Raw genomic sequence first — 22,314 nt, forward strand, 5'->3', positions numbered from 1 at the left:
TCAAAAAGATTGTAGATGAAGTCATTGTCCTAAATATCATTGGATCCATTTCTACATTGGATAGTGGTTTCCAGGTGTGGGGATCCAAGTTATCTTCTTCATGACTTTTTCTACCCTGTCTCTTTTCAACATAACATAAATCAGATCTAGAATCAGAACTTGAATTTGTATCTGCAATAAAAGCAAAAAAAAATATTCTTTTTCTCTTAAAGTTAGACATGATTTAGCAGAAAGTGCACTGAATTTAGCTTTAGAATATCTGGATTTAAAGCTTCTCCCTGACCTAATGCCTCTTGCACATGTTTCTCTGCTTCTGGAAGTAGGTGGTAACCTCTTTCCTTCCCGGAATTCCTAGCAGAGTTGTCAGTGAGAGAAATACTAGACAGACTATTCTGTTTAAATGAACATCAAATAAAACCAAAGAAAAGATTATCAAAAAGTCCCCTCTTAATTGAATATGCATTGCAGAGTGATGGATTTTCTTAACATCATTTAGAAGTTATTCCTGGTTTTTGTTTAAGCCTTTGTATTTTCTTAACTTCTAAAAGAAGTTTTAAAACTCTCAGAGTATTTTCATCCTAACTCATTTTGTTGAATTATTGATTTTTTTTTTACTGAAGCAGTTGCATTTGATTTTAACCAATAAACAAACTGTGTACTTCAAAGTTCAGCTCAGCCTACCATAAATTGATAGTATCAAGGAAGAGATCTGTGGAATTATGAACTTCATGAACTTGGTTTAAGCCCAGGTCTAGTCAGAGCAAGAGTTGATCATGAGGACTGTAAAAGGCTTCTGTGTTCTTTTTGTGCTGCCATCTGTGTTTCTTCGACTCAGGAACACCTGGGAAAATACTTGTGTGGCCCGTGGATTTTAGTCACTGGATTGGTTTAAAAGTTATTCTGAATCAACTCCAGCTTCATGGACATGAGATAACTATCCTGATACCTTCACCAAGTTATCTATTTGATCATACCAAGATCCCCTTTAATGTGGAGATCCTTCAACTTCCAGTAACTAAAGAAACTATCATGGAAGAGCTCGATACCTTTCTCCACATGGTTTCTTTTGAACTGCCAAAACTTTCATGGTGGGACAGGCAAGCAAAACTGAGAGAAATGAGCCACAGTTTTTTAAGGATGGGCAAAAGAGTGTGCAACGGTGCTATCACAAATAAGGAGTTACTCAGCAGGCTACAGGCAGCTAAGTTTGATATCTGTGTTGCTGATCCCTTAAGTTTTTGTGGGGAGTTGTTGGCTGAGCTCCTCAATATTCCATTGATATATTCTTTTCGTTTTTCTTATGGGAATGTCATTGAGAGATTGTGTGCTCAATTTCCCATCCCTTCTTCGTATCTCAGGACTGACAGACAGTACGACTTTTGTACAGACTGGAGAATTGGTTGTCTTACATGATAAGTGATATTTTATTTTTATATTTTCTATATGGGACGAGTATTACAGCAAGATTTTAGGTAAGAGAAATTTGCATGTAATAAGGATTCTTATTTCATATGTAAAATATAAGTATTTATCTGATCGTATAAAAACTTTAAAAAGGTATTTTTAAGTGAAGACCCAAGCTTCTGTGGTTAAGTCATTTTATGTGAAAAAAGCCCCTCCTTTTTTGTTTTGTTTTTGATGATTGAGTACTTACAAATTATCAAAAGAAAAGAATATTCTTTATATTTACACATAAATCTTGATTGCTGCTACTAATTTTTTTGGAGTATCTAGAAAACCAAGTGTGCTTGATCTGATGGTGTACTTAATTTCCATAATCCTGGACTATTTCTCTCTTGTTTAGTTCTGCTTTTATATATCCTATTTTCTTTCTAACTTATATTTTCTTGGGCTTCTCTTTGCATTCAGTCTAGGCTATGTTGTTAGTTGCAGGGTTTAACTTGTGATGAGCACAAAACTAGAAGATAAATATATCTTGGTTTCTTCTGCTCTTGCCTCCCAAAAGGTAAAATATGCAAGATTTTTCTCTAAAGGATCATGGTTCCAGATTTTTAAATCCCACTGTTTTGTTTTTGTTGTTCTATTCAAAATTGTGGTAGAAATCAACTATTGAGCTCTGTCTGCCCCTGAGCACACTGTTTATCTCTTATTTCAGCAATTTCTTGTACTCCTTATCTCTACATTCCCATACTATAGATTAATTCAATGGTATAATTCTTTTTCCCAAAGATGGAGAATTTTTGTTGTTATTGTTTGTCTTGTTCTACATTGCAAAAAACTATAAAATTACAAAATATCTTCATTATTATTTTATGCTTGCCTCGTATGCTGATTTAGAAGTCTATATATTTTGGATTTCTTACATCCTTGTCTTTCTCTTTAAAGTATATTTTAAAAGCAAAATCATTCTTCTCACTAGCTTTGTTCCTGGGCATTACTACTGGCATCTTAACAATAACAAAATAATCACTACCCTCCCTATGAAGTCTTTTTTGTGCGTGTGACCCTGAAGATTTATAACATTAGTACCTTAAACTTAAATTTTAACATGGCCAAATATTGCCCTAGAATAACATTTTCTTGTGAGGTGAAACATTTTCATATTATACATAAATATAATGTATAAAATAAATAATGTATAAAATAAATAATGTATAAAATAATATAATGTATAAAATAATATAATGTATAAAATAAAGTGAAGTGGAACATAAGTAGTTCCACTTCACTTTTATATGGTAGTTGTAGGTTTCTGTAACTAGGAGAAATGGGATCTTAATAATAAGAGTAATTCCCATTCAGTATTCATCTACAAGTGTAAAATTATTTGGTAAATATATAAAGTTAACATTTCCTTTAAAACAATGCCATGTGGTCATTGAGATCAAATGAATCCTATGTCATTTCTATAAAAATAACTGTCTTAAAAATATAACTTATAACTCTTACACATTCATTAAATGAACCATGATATATATATTCAATATATACATAATATATATATATATATTATATATATTCAAATCAGTGAAGAAAAAAAGAGTTAAGACGGCAAGTGTGGTTCAGAAATATTTTGAGGAACTACTTATAAACCATTGGGGAAAAAATGAAAGTTGGGGTACTACTACTAAGATTAGACACAAAACCGGTTAATGTCCCATAAGGCAATAAAATCAATATTTGGGGGATATTTTCTATCAGACAGAAATATGCAAGATAACATTTAACCTTACTATATTTGAACTCAAAAGTAAATGGTAAATCAGTAATAAATAACAAAGTAAAATATAGGCACATTCTTCTCAAGATTTAAAAAATTCTTCAATCATTCACTGTTTAACAATGTCCTAGGGTGACATCAAAAGGGCATGTTGTGGTCTTTTCTGATTTCCAAATTGAGACAATATTTTCTAAAAATTTCTTTATCCAAATCAATTACTTTTTTTTATTTCCCTTGTACTATATGGTCTTCACTTAATTAAGTTGCATTAAGCACTCTAAATTACTATCTAAGGAGTGGAGATTCAATGGCAAAAAGATATTATCTTGTTATGAAAATCAGTGAATCAACCACTATGACCCAGCAATGCTACTCTTGGCTGCGTATCCAAGATAAATGAAAACATATGCCTACACAAATATATACACGAATGCTCATAGTAGCATTATTCATAGTAGCCAAAAATGAAAACAACCAAATGATCATCAACTGATGAATGGATAAAGAAAATTAAGTATATCCATATAAAGAAATCTTAATTAGCAATAAAAAATAATGAAGAACTGATATATGCTAAACATGGATGAACCTTGAAAACATTAGGCTAGGTGAAAGAAGGAAGTACAAAAGATCAGAGACTGTGTGATTTATTTATATGAAATGGAGTAAGATTATTGTGGAACAGGCAAATAAAAACAGAAAGTAGATTAATGGCAATCAGAGCCTGGGAAGAAGGGGAAATAGAGAATGACTACGAATAGATATGGGATTTTTTTTAGAGGGGGTAATGAAAACATTCTAAAATTAAATAGTGGTGATGGTTGTACAACTTTATGAATATACTAAGAGCTATTGAATTATGTATTTTAAAAGGAAGAATTGTATGGTATTTAAATGATATCTCAATAAAACTGTTACAAAAAGGATGGGGAAGTGAAGCATCATGCAAAGAGAATAAGATTACATCAAAGGCTGACACCAATAAGGCACTCAAATGAGATATGTACTGAGTATGAAACTGGATTATTAATACCATTATCATCACCAGAATAAATCCATGAATTACTGAGATTTGTTTGTGATCTCTTATACAGACATATTGTCCTGGTCAGATCAAAATTCCCTCATATTTTCTGTTCAAAATTTTAGCATACTTAAAATAACAAATAGAATATTTGAAAAGCCATATGGTGGGAAACTATATAGTTACAATTTCCTCATATCAGCAATACTAAATATGTATTTCAAAAGGACACCAAACCTTTGGGTACATTTCCTTAGACCAAAATAATTGGGTTGAAATCAGAAACAAAGCTCTAGTTCCTAAATTAGGAAAATTATTTAACTCAGAATCACTAATCTGTTTTTATTTTGTTAATGTTCAGTTGATTGCCACATCAGTCCAAAGGACTCCTTTTGTACTGTTTGTCAACTAAATATGTCAGAATAGCTAGTATTTTGCTATCAAAGAGGACAAAGTCTTGTAAAATAGCAACTTTAATTTTGTACAGCAAAGGAGATAATCATATTCAAAAATTTAGTACAAGATTTCCATTACTAGTGGGATGTGATTAGTTGTGACAGCACACTCAAAAACACTAGAAAATGATGGAAAAGTTACAAAAGTAATTTTTAAAAAAATATCAAAAGGCTTTTGGAGCAATAAGAATGAGATAAATTATAATTCCAGAAGAGAAAGAGACACTACTACAATGAGCCAAGGGTCACTGCTTGCTTCTTTATTCTTTGCTAAGAGTATTTGCCCCTTCTGAGCATGAAGTAGGGCTCAGGCCTACCTCAAGAAGACAGACTCTCTTGGCAAAGAGAAAGCAGCAGGCTTTTGGTCTTGTTGTAGACTTAAATCCTTGTTTGGTTATTCATAATCTCACTATTAGGTACTCTTGGTGGGGGGAAAGGCAAATTGATTTTGTATGGTTTACATAGACTAAATATTGGTTCTTTATTTTTCTTAGAAAATCAGATGGTCAAACATTACGCATTTAACCTATCAGTTTGTTTTCCTTCTATTGTCCTACATTTTTATTCAGGAAAACCACCACACTGTGTGAGATTATGGGGAAAGCTAAAATGTGGTTGATACGAACTTACTGGGATTTTGAATTTCCTCACCCTTATTTACCTAATTTTGAATTTGTTGGAGGACTGCACTGCAAGCCTGCAAAGCCCCTACCTAAGGTAATGAAGTGTGTTTATTTATGCTTAAGTTTTACCTCCTGGGAATTATTTCTATCTTATTATTTATAGTATTTGATCCCTAAACTGAAAACACAGACACAGCAATTAATGGACATTATTTTCTTAGACTACTAATTACACTATCAAAGGTGTCTTAGGACATTTTCATGGCGACTATTAGTGACATTGCCACATATTTGATAAGAATGAGATTCCTAGACCCTGAGTTTAGTGGAACCACAAAGCACTCTCTGCACAATGAGTCTGAGCTAAAGTGGCATATATCCCTTCCAATCCCAACATTTAATTATCAGATCCAGTTACTTCAAGTTCTCTTTTCCATTGTCCAATCAATGGGCTGTGTTCCAGATAGTAGTCGATATATCAACCTGAGTTCTAAATTAAGAATATATGTGCCATCTACATCTCAATAGATGAACATACAGAATGAGAAAGGAAGAAACTGTTGTTTTAAGCCACTGAGATTTTGGAGTTGCATGTTATTTAGCATAACCTAGTTTTAGAAATGTATATTAGTGGAGAAATTGTAATACTTGATAGTATATCAAATAGAAATATCCCACCCCAAAAAAACCTGGTGGAAGTTCGGCAATGATGAACTGTTTGGTTTGAACAGAGAAGGGGAAGTTACACTGAAAAGATGATCGGGAGATAGTTTATAAAAAAAACAAATGGGCAATCCAAAGTATTCTTTATTTCAAATTTAAGATCAGTGAAGGATCAATGTATAATATTTAAACAGTAATGTGATACAGCTTACCTTTTCATAAATACTGGTATTTGAATTGTTTGGTACGGAGCATGATTTAACACTGGAAAATGAGCCAAGATACAGTTGCAATAGTTCTTGTAAGGGATGGTAGAGATCCAAAATACAATATGATAGTAATTTTTGAGTAGAAACAGAGAGATTTTTAAAATACTTATAAAGAAAGTCAGTAAGATTTGGAGATTGGCTGGAGTTGGAGACTAAGGGAAAGAGTACAAGAATGAATCCTTGGCTTTTTGTTTCTTCATATGTGTCTTTATTTGTTTCTTACTGGCAATTTAGTAGAGCATATTGGCATTTACTAAGGTGAAGAACTAAAGGGGAGCAGTTGTGAGGGAAAATGATGTGTTCATATTTGGGCATGCTAATTTTGAGATACCAATGCAATGCTAGGTAAGCAGCTATTGAACATAACGTCTTAATCTCAGGGGACCAGCCTATGCAGTGTTTTGTGTTTCTATTTTTAATTGATAGATTATTTTTATAACCATTTACATTCACAAAAAAAAATTGAACAGAAAGTATGGAGAGTTCCTACCCCTCTCCTGCCAGCATGGCATATATGTTACAATCGATGAACCATACACACACCAGTATCAACCAGTTTCCATGGCTTAAAGTTAACTCTTTGTGTTATACATTCTATAGGTTTTGATAAATGTATAATGTCATGCATTCACCTTCAGAGTACAATACAAACAGTTTCACTGACTTAAAATCTCCTGTGCTCCATTTATTCATCCTTCCCTGTCCCTAAATCTCTGGAGATTGATTTTTTTACTGCTAGTAAAAAATAGTTTTACCTTTTCCATAGCAGTGGTTTTAACTTAAGGATGTCATAGAATAAAAAGACATGATTTTGTATTGGCTGCTTATTGTGAACATTGTTACCCAGAGAAAAAAACAGAAGTTGGGCAGAGGACAAAACTGAACCAGGTGTCTCCATGAACAGAGGTTGTTCCTAAAAGCTTGACAGTTGACATTAGGAAGCATGGGTCATTATGAGTAAAAATTGAAAACATAAAGATGAGGATACTTTTTTAAAGCATAAAAAAGGAAATGGTTGGAAATGCAGTCAGAAGAGAGGAGAATACAGATCAAGGCTCTCTCTGGACCCTGACTGATATAGATGTAGAATGAATAGAGTATATGTAAAGGATTATATAGCAAAACCCAATTTTTAGGTAAGACCAGAAAGTATATGGAATACTCATGAAGAGACTGAGAATTATTTGGGAGTTTTACTTTATCTTGTTATATGAATACATCAATATTGTGACAATTTAAATAATGCTGGAAATGCATTCTATGTTATTGTAAGCTATTGCTCCCAGAAATTAAGCACTTAAATGATTTGAGCCTTCTTCATGTTACTTCATACTTTTTGATAAAAGATCAGCACACTGTAAAGATTCAATTCTAAAGGCAAAGAACTCAACTGTTGTGATAGTGTGACATTTACTTTTAGGTGTATTTGCTTTTAGGTACGACCATATTTGGAACCATCTTATTGCCTTATTATTGATCTAATAACACATATACATATGTATAGACATAATCTATGTTTGTATATATTTATGTACTTATTTATTTTACCAACAATGTGTTTCTTTCCATGAAATTTTATTTCCCCATCTCCTCCCACCAAAGCACAGTAGGACCCTACAAAAGTGTATAAACATTAACTTGAAAATAACACAAAAATGTGGTTATTATTGTACCTTAATTTGCTTTTTATTATTAGAAATATTACTGAAAATCTCAAAATAATCTAATACCAAAATTAAACACATGAACTATTCAAACTATGTTATGAAAATTTTTGCTATATTAAAGAATTGACATTTAAATAAGTGGAATTTTAGCAAAACAAATTGCCCTCTACTATGTGGGTGAGCCTTATCCAATTGGTTGAAGGCTTGAATAGACTCTATTGTAATACTATTATATTATATTAATATATAGCACAACATAAAGATTCATTTCCCTTTTTTGTCTCAATAGTAAATAAATGATTACACCACTCCTACCTAATAATCCACTCAGTGTGATTCTTTTTTTCTCATTAGGTTGTCTCACTAACTTGTGATATCTTTATCACATAGTAGGCTTTTGTATGCTCATGATTCTCTTTCAAATTTTACCATTTCGTTCTGTTTTTCATTTCATCTATTAGGAAGTCAGTAGCAATCATATTTTTTTTGCATTCATTTTGTATTACATGTTTTTTTCTAATTGAAGTAGTCCCAAGTATTTCCTTTTCTTTTTCAAAGTTCATTAATTATTTATGAAAGGTATTCCTCTATCTACATTTTTAAGTATTTGCCAATTTTCTCAAGAAAATCATGAGAAAAATAATTGAAAATTAATTTAAACAGATTGATAGAAAATATAAAATAAAGAAATTGGTAACTTTACATATTAAGTCAATCCACTTTTAAATTTTATGTGTCAACCTGCCTGGGCCAGGTACCCAGATAGTTAGCCAAACATTATCCTGGATGTTTCTGCAAGGGTATTTTTGAGTGAAATTAATATTTACATAGGTGGGTTTTGAGTAAAACAGATTGCTTTCCATTATGTTGGTGAGACTCCTACATTAATTAAAGGCTAGAATAAAACAAAAGACTGACCTTTCTAAGCAAAAGAGAATCCTGCTAGCAGACAGCTTTCAACCTTGAACTACAAAACTGGTTCTTTTCTGGGTCTTCAGACTAGCCTACTTTGCAGATTTTGGACTTACCAGCCTCTGTAATCATGTGAGTCAATTCTTTAAAATAAATCTCTTCCCTGTCTTCCCCTTTCAATTGTCACACTTTTTTTTTTTTTCTTTTTTCTTGTCTTACCTGATTGGCTTAGTTTAGTTACTTCTAAATATCAGACAAAAGATTTCTTTTGACTTCAACATAATTAAATATGCTATTTTATTTTGAACGCAAAACCATATTTCCATAATATTACTATCACCCCTAGAGTATTATTACAGGCATTTCTGTATTACTTATCTGGTAAGTTATATGACTACCTTATTCCTTAATGTGGTTTTGGAAGCTTATATAAAGTACAAATGTAACAAAAGAAAATTTAAATTTAGAAAACAGGAAAAAAAATCTCCTTAGCAAATCATTATTCTGACTGTGATTCAGCATAAAAGTTCATGATAATCTTCTTAGCATCCAAGGCTAAATATAAAGTGAAGCACCGGAAAACTTTAACTTAAGCAGTAATCAAATGGTCTTTTGTAGAGGGTGTGTTAGAGGCAGTAGAGAGTACTAAGTATGGTAGTAGGCTTTACAATCAACAAGCTTAACTTAGAAATTTGACCTTGTCATCTACAGCTGTGTAGCCTTAGACAAATTACTTAACCTCTCTGAGACAGCTTTCTCATGCGCAAATGTGCATATTTCTTAATATCACCATATATCTAAGTTAAATCATGCATGTAAAGAACTCAGCACATGGGCTAGAGATAACATGCAGTCAATGATTTTTAAACACAGACACACCCACACATACCTCAAAAGTGTTTAAAACATGTTGCAAGGGAACCTCCAAACTAAATCATTTTTATTTGCTTAATAACCAGTGATTTCAGTCATATTTCATACTCTAAAATGGTTAATATATGAAAAGACAGAACTGTTCTAATAATTCAAACACACTGAGAAAGGTATGTAGCTATCTAATTCTTATAACTCTAAATTTTCATATTACAAAGACTCTTTTCTTTACAGGAGTTAGAAGAATTTGTCCAAAGCTCTGGAAAAGATGGAGTTGTGGTATTTACTCTCGGGTCATTGATCAAAAACCTCACAGAAGAAAAGGCTAATATAATTGCATCAGCTCTTGCCCAGATTCCACAGAAGGTCAGATAATCGTATGTCTTTTTAAGGGGCAGTCAGTTTAAAATCCATGAAGTTCTCCTTAAAAATGTGCTTAACAAATGTAAGAAAAGTAATTAATATCAATTTAACTGAACTTTGAGGAAAAGGTATTAAATGTTAGAAAGGGTGGCTAAAAACATTTGATTATTATCTGGCTTTAAGCCTGGCGTTACTATCAAAAACATATATTACCATATTATTTTTTTGAATAATGAGCTAAAAAGGGGTGCCTAGGCCACTCAGTCAGTTAAGCATCTTACTCTTAATTTCTGCTCAGGTCATGATCTCAGGTTTGTGAGATCAAGTCCCTAGTCGGGCTCACACACTGGGCATGGTTGCCTGCTTAAGATTGTCTCTCCCTCTCCCTCTAAAAAAATAAAAATAAAAAATTTCATTCTATGATGTTCCCAACAAAATGACTTTAAAAGGGATCCCTGGGTGGCGCAGCGGTTTGGCGCCTGCCTTTGGCCCAGGGCGCGATCTTGGAGACCCGGGATCGAATCCCACGTCGGGCTCCCTGCATGGAGCCTGCTCTTGCTCTGCCTGTGTCTCTGCCTCTCTCTCTCTCTCTCTCTGTGACTCCATGAATAAATAAATAAAATCTTAAAAAAAAAATGAATACCATTCTATATTATAACTTAGCAATGTGCTTAAACTACCAGGGATCTTTTTATTTTCTACCTTTAGTTAAAATAGACAATTACATGTACTTTTAAGTTTCAAAAAATCATGACAAGGCCTGTATTCATAACTAAATTTCTTGGAAAATTGTTCGTAAAACTAAATTTCTTTGAAAATTGTTTATTTAATCTAAAAACACTTCATAAAAATACTGAATTTTCAATTATATTTAAATATGATGTTTAGGGGTGACATCAGGGTAAAGTAAGGAAGCACCAAGGATCTGCCTCCCATCTAAATAACAACTGTACAAGCAGAAATTGTCTGAATTAACTGTATTAGATTTCTGGAATCTAGTGAAGCACTTGCAATTTGCAGGAGAAAGATTGACTTGTAAATTGTAGTTATATTGGTCAATTGCAGTTAATTTTAGCATTGCAAGAGCTTCAAATTCTGCACCACCCAGCCTCATGGCAGCTAACATGACCTGTATTACTGTATGATTTGATGCAGCCAAGGTGGGCAAAATGTTTCTTATCCTCCAAACATTAGGATTTTGCAATAATTAGCAATAATTTGCTAATTATTATCTTTGAATAGTTGAGACAACAATTATCTCAACCCATTAGCTGAAACAGCACTACTTTTTCCTCTTCCTCCTTTTCTTCATTTGGGAGCCATATGTTAAAGAATGAGGCCATTCAAAAACAACCTTATATACAATAGAATTTAAAAAGCAATATGCATGCCCAGGGAAAGATACAGGCTCAAAAAAAAAAAAAAAAAAAAAAAAAAGACCTAAGAAAATCTAAAATATTCACTTCAGTCTTATTCCTAGGAAAGAAACACCTTTAAAAATTAAAACAAACAAATCTCAAATCCCAAAGAGGGAATCTGATTTCCAGAGTTATTTTATTGATTAGAAAGTCAAATGTCCAGCTCTCAACAACAACAAAAAAGTCACAAGGCATATGAAGATACATAAAAGTGTGGCCCATTCAGTGGACCAAAATGTATTGAAAGAATCCATTCCTGAGGAAGCCTTGATGAAGACTTTAAAACACTTGTCCTAAGGATGCTCAAATAATTAAAGGAAGACACTAATTAAGAGAAGAAAATGGTGTAGGAACAAAATGAGAATATCAATAAAGAGAAATAAGTTGTGAGAATAAACCAAAAAGAAATTCTGTAGCTAAAAATTACAATACCTGAAATAAAAAATTTACCTTAGGGGTTCAAAATCAAATACAAGCTGGCAGAAGAATCAGCAAAATTGATGAAAAAATTTTTGAAATTATTAAGTCAGAGGCACTCAAAGAAAAAAAAGAAGAAAAGTGAATAAAGCCTAAAGGACTTGTGGGATAATATCGAGTGGATGAACATACACATTGTGGGAATCCCTGAAAAAGAGATATGGGCAAAAAGAATATTTGAAGAAATAATGGCTTAAAATGTCACAAATTTAATAAAAGACACAAATCTACAAATCTAAAAACCTTAATGAACTTAAAGTAGAATAAACTCAAAGAGATCACACCAAGACATATAATCAAGCTGCTGAAAGCCAAAGACAATGAGAGAATCTTGAATTCAGCAGAGAGAAGCAACTCATCACATAAAAGGTGAACAGCCAACTTGTCATCAGAAATCTTGGAGAACAAAAGGCAGTGGGTTAATTTATTCAAAGGGCTGAAAGAAAAATTTGCCAACTCAGAATGTCTTATCAGGCAACATTTCCTTCAAATATGAGGTTAGAAATTAAGATATAATCAGGTAAACAAAAGCAAGGGAGATCATTACCACTAGACCTCCCCTACAAGAAATGAAAAGTCTTGAGGTGCCTTGGCTCAGGTTGTGATCCCGGGGTCCTGAGATCGAGTCCCAAATCAGGCTCCCTGCAGGGACCTGCTTCTCCCTCTGCCTATGTCTCTGCCTCTCTCTCTCTGTGTCTCTCATGAATAAATGAAATCTTTAGAGGAAAGAAAAAGAAATTAAAAGTCTTTCTGGTGGGAATGAAAGACAGTAACACAAAAACATGAGAAAATAAAGATGTGCAGCAAAGATAAAAACACAGGCAATTATAAAAGCTAGCATTGTAATTCCACTTATTCTATTTTTCTCAAGGCTTTAAAAAATCCAGAAATAGCAATTATTAATCTGTTATTAGAAACATAATTTATAAATAATAATTTGTGATATTAGTAACAGAAAGTGGGGGATAGAGCTATAAAGGAACAGAGTTTTTGTATACTATGGTATTTTACAACCAATAGGTCAAAAAACAAATCATAAAAATAATTAGAGAATACTTTAAAAATGGATGAAGACAAAACACATCAAAACTTATGAGATACAATTAAAGCAGGGCTAAGAAAGAAGTTTATAGCCCACGTTATAGTTTACATGCCTACATTGAAAAAGAAGAAATATCTAAAATCAAAACCTAATTTTACACCTTAAAGCACTAGAAAATGAAGGCAAACTAAACCTAAAGTTGCCAGAAGGAAAGAAATAATGAAGATTAGAGCAGAAATAAAACAACTAAAAATAAAGTAAATCAATGAAACCAAAAGTTGTTTTTTTGAAAAGATCAACAAATTTCTCAAACTTTTAGCTAGACTGGCAAAGAGGGGAAAAAAAAAGAGAAGATGCAAATAATTAAAATCAGAAATGAACCTGGGGGGTTTATTAACGACTTTGCAGAAATAAAAAGGATTATAAGAGGACATTAGAAACAATTGTATGCCAGCAAGTTAGACAACATAGGAGAAATGGATAAATTTCTTCAAAAAACACAATTTACTTTAACTGAAAAAGAAGAGAATATTTCAACAAACGTATACCTAATTAAGATATTTAATTAGTAATCAAAAAACTCTTAATGACAAAAAGTCTTGGACAGGTAGCTTCTCTGGTAAATACTACCAAACAGGGCACCTGGGTGGCTCAGTGGTTAAGCACCTGCCTTCAGCTCTGGTTGTAATCCTGGGGTCCTGGGATTGAGTCCTGCATTAGGCTCCCTACAGGGAGCCTGCTTCTCCTCTGCTTATGTCTCTGCCTCTCTCTCTCTCTCTGTGTCTCTCATGAATAAATAAATAAAATCTTTAAAAAATAAAAAAAAACACTACCAAACAAGGAAGAACTAAATAAACAAATGCTTTTCTAATTCTTCCCCCAAAAAAAGAAGAGGAAGGAACACTTCCTAAATTATTCTGAGGCCAGATTTACCCTAATACAAAAGCCAGACAAAGACATTACAAGAAAAAAAATTACAGACCAATATAGATGTAAAAATACTCAACTAAATATTTGCAAATTAAATCCACAAGAATACTGAAAGGTATTTCACCATGATAAAATTATTTTTATCCTAGAAATGCAAGAGTAGTTTAACATAAGGAAATCAATCAATGAAATACATCATATAAATACTTATTAAGGAAAAAAAGACACACATTATCGTTTCAACTTACAAAAAAATGGAATTTGACAAAATCCAACATTCTTTCATGATAAAAAAAAAATCTCATGAAAATAAGAATAGAGGGGAAATTCCATAATATGATAAAGAGTACATTTGGAAAACCCATAGCTAACATCATCATACTCAGTGGTGGAAACTGAAAGTTATCCCCCTAAGATCAAGAACAACACAAGGATTCCTGCTTTCACTGCTGCTATTTAGCATTGTACCGGAAGTTATAACTGGGTATTATACAAGAAAAATAAGTTAAAAAGCATCCAAATTTGAATGAAAGATGTAAACAATGCCCATTTGCAGGTAACATCTTCCTATACATAGAAAATTTCTAAGAATCCACAAAAAGCTACTAGAGCTAATAACCAAATTTAACAAAGATGCAGACTCGATACACAAAAATCACTTGTGTTTATATACACATCAATGAATAGTCTGAACATAAAATTAAGAAAACAATTCCATTTATAGGAGCAACTAAACAAATCAAATATTTAAGAATCAATCTGACCAAGGATTTTAAATATTTGTATGCCTAAAACAACAAAACATCATTTCTTCAATAAACTAGAAAACTCCTAAATAAATGTAAAGTTTTACCATGTGTCTGGATAAAAGAAGTACCAGGGTTAAATTGTCAACATAATCCAAAGCAACCTACAGATTCAATATTATCCCTACCAAAATTCTAACAGTCTTTTTTTGTACAAAGGAAAATCCAATCCTCAATTTCATATGGAACTGTAAGGGCCAAAGGTAGACAAAACAATCATAAAATAAAGTTAGAAGAGTCACACTTCTCAGTTTTGAGATTTACTATAAAGCTACAGTAAATTAAACAGTGTAGTGCTGGCAGAAGAACAGACATACAAACCAATGTAATAGAAGACAGGATATAAGTTAACCTCATATGTATGATCAATTGATCTTCAACAAAAGTTTGAGACCAATAGAAAAAGGACAGTCTCTTTGACAAAATAGTGCTGGTAAAATCTTGATATTTACATACAAAAGAATGAAGTTAAACCTTTACCTTACACTATATCATATATAAAAATTGACTCAAAATGGATCAGAAACTTAAATTATAGAAATAAAACTATAAAACTTGTAACAGAAAATATTGGAGGAAAACTTCATCATATTGGATTTGACTGTGATTTCACAAATAATGGCACCAGAGGCACAGGCAACAGATAAAATAATAAAATGGACTTCATCAAATTAAGAACTTTTGTGCATCAAAAGGTAGTATCAAGAAAATAAAACACAACATACAGATTGGGAGAAAATCTTGTAAATCGTGTATCTGATAAGGGATTAATGCCCACAATATATAAAGAACTCCTGTAATTCAACAGCAAAAACCCAACTCAAAAATGGAAAAGGCCTTGAATAGACATTTCTTTGAAGAAAGTATACAATGAGAGAGATACATGAAAAGATGCTCAACATCATTAATCATTAAGGAAATGCAAATCAAAAGCACAATAAAATAGCACTTCAAATCCATAAATCCATTAGCATAGCTGTTATTTAAAAAAAATGGGGAAAAAGTGTTGATGAGAATCTGGAGAAATTGGAACTCTTGTGTATTGCTAGTAGGAGTGCAAAATAATATGGTGGCTATGAAAAATAGTTCTGTGGTTTCTCAAAAAGTTAAACATCAAACTGTCGTATGACCCAGTATTTATAATCCTGACTACGTATCCAAAAGAATTGAAATCTGGGACTCAGAAAGACGTTTGTACATCAATTCTCATAGCAATAGTATTTTCAATAGCCAAATAAGTGGATAAACAAAATGTAGTATATACATATAATGGGATATTATTCAACATTAAAAAGGAAGGAAATTCTGGTATGTTACAACAGGAATGAACCTTAAGGACATAATGCTAAATGAGATAAGACAGCCAGAAAAGACAAATACTGTATGGTTTCACTTATATGAGGTACCAGAGCAGTCAAATTCATAGAGTCAGAAAGTAGGATAGATGTTAACAGGGGCTGCCACACGGGAGGAATAGGGAGTTATTGTTTAATGATATAGAGTTATGTTGAGAATGACGGACAGACATATTTGGGTTACTCGTAATAGTAAAGGTTATTCGATACTATGAACATACTTAATGTCACTAAATTGTATACTTACAATACATTAAAATGCTAAGTATCATTATATATTTTTTACTATAATAAAAAAGACAATGCTTACCTCTATAATACTGCCAAGTTTATAACAAAAGTTACAAACACTTACAAATTCCTTAAGTGACTATGCCATTCTTCCTCTTTGCCTCTGAAAACTGTTTTTAAAAATTCCCTTGACGGGAAGGCCTAGTAACATCAATATGTAATTATTTTACTGTCTTTTTTTTTGTTTGTTTCTTCAACTACTAAGTAATAATTGTCCTGACTATAATAGCCTATCTGTTAGGATTGTTGCAAGCATTTGAAAACACAGTTATAGTTTCAATGGTTTAAATACTCATTATGTAATTACTTAAGGCCTTAGTTTGCTCATCTGTTACATGGAGGCATTAAACTAGATTAATTCTAAGGAAGTGTCTCATTCTGAAAGGATGTGATTCTGAAAATCTTCTAATAGAGTAAATGCATTCATCTTAACAGGTTCTGTGGAAATACACAGGAAAGAAACCAGACACATTAGGACCCAATACCCAGCTATATGAATGGATTCCCCAGAATGATCTTCTTGGTAAGACCAAAGAGAAGCAAAACTAAACAGATCTGAATGAGAAATACTCTGAATGATTATTTGATAACAAATAAATCCAACAAATTTGTATTAAGAACAAGCAAAAAATAATCCTTAAGATCTTCACATTTCTCCTGGAGCCTATTAAAAAATTCTTCATGGGGGATCCCTGGGTGGCGCAGCGGTTTGGCGCCTGCCTTTGGCCCAGGGCGCGATCCTGGAGACCCGGGATCGAATCCCACGTCAGGCTCCCGGTGCATGGAGCCTGCTTCTCCCTCCTCCTGTGTCTCTGCCTCTTTCTCTCTCTCTATGTCTATCATAAATAAATAAATCTTAAAAGAAAAAAAAAATTCTTCATGATACTTGTTAAAGATTGTGAGGCACACCTTATTCAAGACCATTATGATAAACATAGATACTAGTACATGGACTTTTGCAGTGAAGCAGAGATATTGGACTCAACTCTGAATACAAGAAGAAAGAGTGGAGATTTTATCACCAAGGAGCAGAGTAGGTGGTCACTGTATAGAAAAACACTAAGAGGAAACATTAGGGCAAGGGGGCCTCTGACTAAACCAACCTAAGCAGGTTCTTGCTGAAGAAAGACCAGGGTAATCAGATACCACCTGGGGGATGGTGAAGGATGAGGAAAGCAATCAGACATAAAGGGTGATTAGATACAATCCTAGGAGAGTCTAGCTAAACTGACTAAGGAGGATTCTTGCTAAAATTGGACAATGCAGAAACCAACACAGTAGCCCCCAAATCAGGGCCTTGTCAAGAATAGAAGGAGTGAGTCTTTTCCAAGCTCTAAATTACAATCTAAATATGGAATTTATAATTCTCCCATTTAAGACACAATCTCTGCTTCCTCAGAATCAGAGTCAACATGCCTTTAGATCAGGCTCTCATTAACTCTTGCATAAAATACTGCAGCAGCCTACTGGTTCTCTGTATCCATTTTCTTCCACCTCTCTTCTCTCTTCCCTGTTGGAAAAGAAAAATCTGATAATCCTATTTACCATCTCTAATATTATAAATGGCTCTATAGTATTATAAAATCAGATACAAAATCCCATTTTATTAAACAGAGTGCTTCATGAACTCGCCCTAATCTATCTTTCTAGCCTATTATGTCAACATTCTCCCAGTGAAACCCTATACATCCCACCACACTTTTCCTTATCCATGCAAGTGTTTCTTTTCTAAAATCCCTCCATTTTTTGTTAATCAATTTCTCACCCCAACAACTTGCCCACCTGCCAACTACTCACCATACTTTAAAGTCCGCACAGACCTTCTCAGAGGTTTATGAAATGACTGTATTGCTAGAATAAATAATTGCCATTTAGCCTGGAATAACTAGTCACTGCCTTCTTTAGAGCTTACAGAAATTTATATATAGCCTCATGGCACAGAATTGTGTAGAAGACACTGCCTAATTGAATCAATGGTTTATAGGTGTCAAGATTTTCTGTTTCTGAAATTCTCACAACATTGAATAATGGTATGTTTTTTTCCTCTTAGGTCATCCCAAGACCAAAGCTTTTATCACTCACTGTGGAACTAATGGGATCTACGAAGCTATTTACCATGGAATCCCTATGGTGGGAATTCCCATATTTGGTGATCAGCCTGGTAATATTGCTCGTATAAAGGCCAAAGGGACAGCTGTTGAAGTAGACTTGCATACCATGACGAGTTCTAATCTTCTTAATGCTTTGAAGGAAGTTATTAACAACCCTTCGTGAGTATAGAATATACTTTTCTGAGAAGCATATAGTGGTTGTAAAAGGAGTAAATTGTTTCATTCCATTTTTAAACTGACACTTTTAAGTAATCAGCACATTAGTAATATCAAATACAATATAGTTGTTTTATAGTTCTCAAATTCTATGTAGGCATTTTGATTCATCTACTGTTAATAGGTAATAGATTACAACCTCAAAGAAATACTAAATTTATTTAAAGAAAATAAGTTATTGTTGAAAAGACACAACTCTTTATTTTTAATTAATAATAATTATTGTTTATTCCTTTAAAATTGCAGATATTACCATTATAAAGAATTAAGGCAACACAACAAAAAATAGAGAAATAAAAATAAAAACTCTCCTCATGCAGCTATTACTTCAGTTATTTCCTTTGGCTAATTTATAAATAGGGAAGAAAAATAATTCTACAAAAGTTAGATCATGTTACTATTTAATAAAAAATCCTATATTGGTATATATATTTTTTAAGATTTTATTTATTTATTCGTGAGAGACACAGATTGAGAGAGGCAGAGACACAGGCAGAGAAGCAGGCTCCATGCAGGGAGCCTGATGTGGGACTCTATCCTGGATCTCCAAGATCAGGCCCTGGGCTGAAAGCAGCGCCAAACTGCTGAGCACCCCAACCACCCCCCCGCCACCACCACCACCCCGGGGTTGCCCGGTATATTTTAATTTAAAACAAGAGAAAGAAAATACAGTAAAATTGAGAGATCCAAATTGCAACATGAAAGACCCCAGGGTCCTGGTTCCCCAGCAAAGATCAACAGTTAGACAGCTATCTGTAAGTGAAAACAGCTCCAGAAGAGCTCTGGAGTCCACTTAAAACTTAGCAACATAGTGGAACAACAATAACAAAAAACTGAGGATAGTGGCCCAGAAAGGAAAGGAAGACAGCTTCATTTTGCTTGTATGATCCCACGAAAGCTTCAGATCAAAAGGGGGGGGGGGGGCGGCGGGGTGTCCCTTATTGTAGACCTGCCCCTCAATACTGCTTCCTAGAACTACCTTGTTCCCTTCGCCATGCTTAGCAAATGAGATCAAACTGTAGATTCACAGATTCTGTGTAGATTCACAACCTACATATTCTACATTCTTATTTCTAAACTTTTTGAATGCTATTTACAGTTAGCAAGTCTCTTCTCCCTTACCTCCAATTATTAAACTGGAAACATCTAACAAATTCTAGCCAATAAGGTCAACATATCTAGAAACACCTCAAGAGGAAACAAACTGTCATGGGCATTCTGTACTTAGTGATTTCACTTGTGACTATTTATTATATAATCATGTAATATGCTTTTAATAATATGTAATATAATTTTAGGCATATATTCTTAATAAATTTTTAAATTGCTATCTATGTATTCAATATTTAGCTATAAAGAGAATGCTATGAAATTATCAAGAATTCACCATGATCAGCCTATAAAGCCCTTGGACCGAGCAGTCTTCTGGATCGAGTATGTCATGCGCCACCAAGGAGCCAAGCACCTGCGGCCAGCCTCCCATGACCTCACCTGGTTCCAGTACCACTCCTTGGATGTGATTGGATTTCTGCTGGCTTGTGTGGCAACTACTATATTCCTGGTCACAAAGTGTCTGTTTTGTTGCTGGAAATTTGGAAAGACAGGAAAGAAGAACAAGAGAGAATAGTTTTCTTTAATAATTTAGATGGAGAACTTGACAAGGCCCATCTGAATTAACCCAGCTAGTGATGTGAAGAGATTCCTCTCCTGCACTTCCAAGTTCTTATCCATTCCTCAGCCTATGAAGTCAAAGATCAAAGAATCAACCAAGGTGTTTGCCATATGATTTAGAATTAAGTTTAAAATACTTTATCCTTTAAAAAGAGAAGATAAACATATGGAAGTTTCTACTATCACAAAATCCTAGTGCTTTGTTATATTCATTTGTTTCAGCTCAACAAATTAGGATAATGTTTAAGGACTTAGGAACACAATTCTATTTTACGTACCAATCATATAGAATATTTTCTACATATTTAACATGATTTGGGGTCCAGTATGTTATAACTACACATCTTCTCTAAAGGAAGTAGACAAAGGGGGGAATCCCTGGGTGGCTCAGCAGTTTAGCACCTGCCTTTGGTCCAGGGCATGATTCTGGAGTCCTGGGATCCAGTTCCCATATCAGGCTCCCTGCATGAACCTGCTTCTCCCTCTGCCTATCTCTCTGCCTCTCGCTCTCTCTGTGTCTCTCATGAATAAATAAATAAATCTTTAAAAAAATGGAACTAGACAAAGTAGAAAAGAGCTTGCTATATAGCTAGAGCTTCCTGTCTAATTAGGAAAATCAGGAGATTCAAATTTTCTACTTTGCTGGGAATCATATGACACATCTGACTTTGTCTACCTTAGAATACAAAACATTATTTTTTTGTCTTTGATTTGAAGGTTGCCCTTGATTTAAAAATTCATAACAATAGAACTAGGTTTATATTGTAATACTTCATGACTTTAGAAAACTAGTTAATTTTGATAAATTAAAATCATTGATGGCATTGCAGAACAAAAGTAAACAATTATAATTTAATATCTGCCCTTTTGAAGTAATTTTAACATTTAAAAAAATCTTTCCTACAGTAATTTTACTTATAATATCCATATTTGAAAGGAGACAAAAATACAACTCTTTTAACTGCACTGCAGATAATTTGGAGGGAACGTGCATTTCTCAGAATGTTATTTGCTGTGGGGATGATTTATCCATCAAATGCAGTGCATTTTCCCACTTCTTTCTTTTCCTTACCCCATCACTTCTATTGTTCCTCTCATGGATTGTTCTGTGACCACTATACAAAGCACAAGTACTCAGGCTTCTTGTTAACTAGCAATAGCCAGAAATCTGCAGGAAGCATGAAGATATTCATTGAATTTTAATAAAAAAGACTTACTTCTCCCTTTCTACTATCTAAAAGTACTATCTTCCAGTACACTTGCCAATTTTTTACCCTCTAGGTCAAACAAATATTTATTCTAATTGGCATTATGTACTAAGCAAGTTCAATAAACGATTTACCACAGTTTGATATTTATAATCCAAGTTTAATAGACCCAAAATTATAGCTCCATGTTAAGACATTACAAGTCATTTGAAGGATTATCTGCTCTTTACAGATAAGAGCAAGGCAAACTATTCTTAGGTGGGAAATCAGCTATAAAGAAATATAGAAGAAAAAAGGTATTTTTTAATTTTGTGAAGTTTTGAAATAATTTTAATGCTTTAAAGTATGGAGTTTAAAAATATAAACACTAATGCTGTTTAAGATCTAATTAATGTAATCAAAGCAATTTAATTTACCGTAGTGCTGAATTATTTAATCTGGCAATAAGATAATGTTCTTTCCTATAACAATCTTTAAAATCATAGTTTAAAGATATCCTTTCACTTTTTCAATATTATAAAATAATACAATATGAAGGAGTTAAAGTACACTAAAGACTTGCATACCTTGTTAGCAACATCTGAGCTATTCAAAAGAACTACCCTGACAATTAAAGAAATATATTCTATATTGTATAAATGAAAACCTCCCTTAAAAACAAATATTTACCTATTTAAATAATCTATACAGCATTATATATATTCTGATAAAAATTGTAGATATGCAAAGGCTAACTAAAACTTTTGAAACCTATTATAT

The 22,314-nt window shown here is 33.1% G+C and overlaps 1 protein-coding gene across 1 annotated transcript; it reads left to right on the plus strand.

The window, feature by feature from the left end:
- Positions 1-773: 773 nt before the first annotated feature.
- On the plus strand, positions 774-20,444 carry LOC112652197 (UDP-glucuronosyltransferase 2C1-like). Its single transcript, XM_025435673.3, is given in 8 exon segments — positions 774-812; positions 814-1,352; positions 1,354-1,485; positions 5,230-5,377; positions 9,902-10,033; positions 16,785-16,872; positions 18,400-18,619; positions 20,027-20,444. Coding segments are annotated over 8 exon segments (1,575 nt in total). The 3' UTR covers positions 20,304-20,444.
- Positions 20,445-22,314: the final 1,870 nt, after the last annotated feature.

This window comes from Canis lupus, chromosome 13 (assembly GCF_003254725.2).
Source record: "Canis lupus dingo isolate Sandy chromosome 13, ASM325472v2, whole genome shotgun sequence".
Classification (NCBI taxonomy): domain Eukaryota; kingdom Metazoa; phylum Chordata; class Mammalia; order Carnivora; family Canidae; genus Canis; species Canis lupus.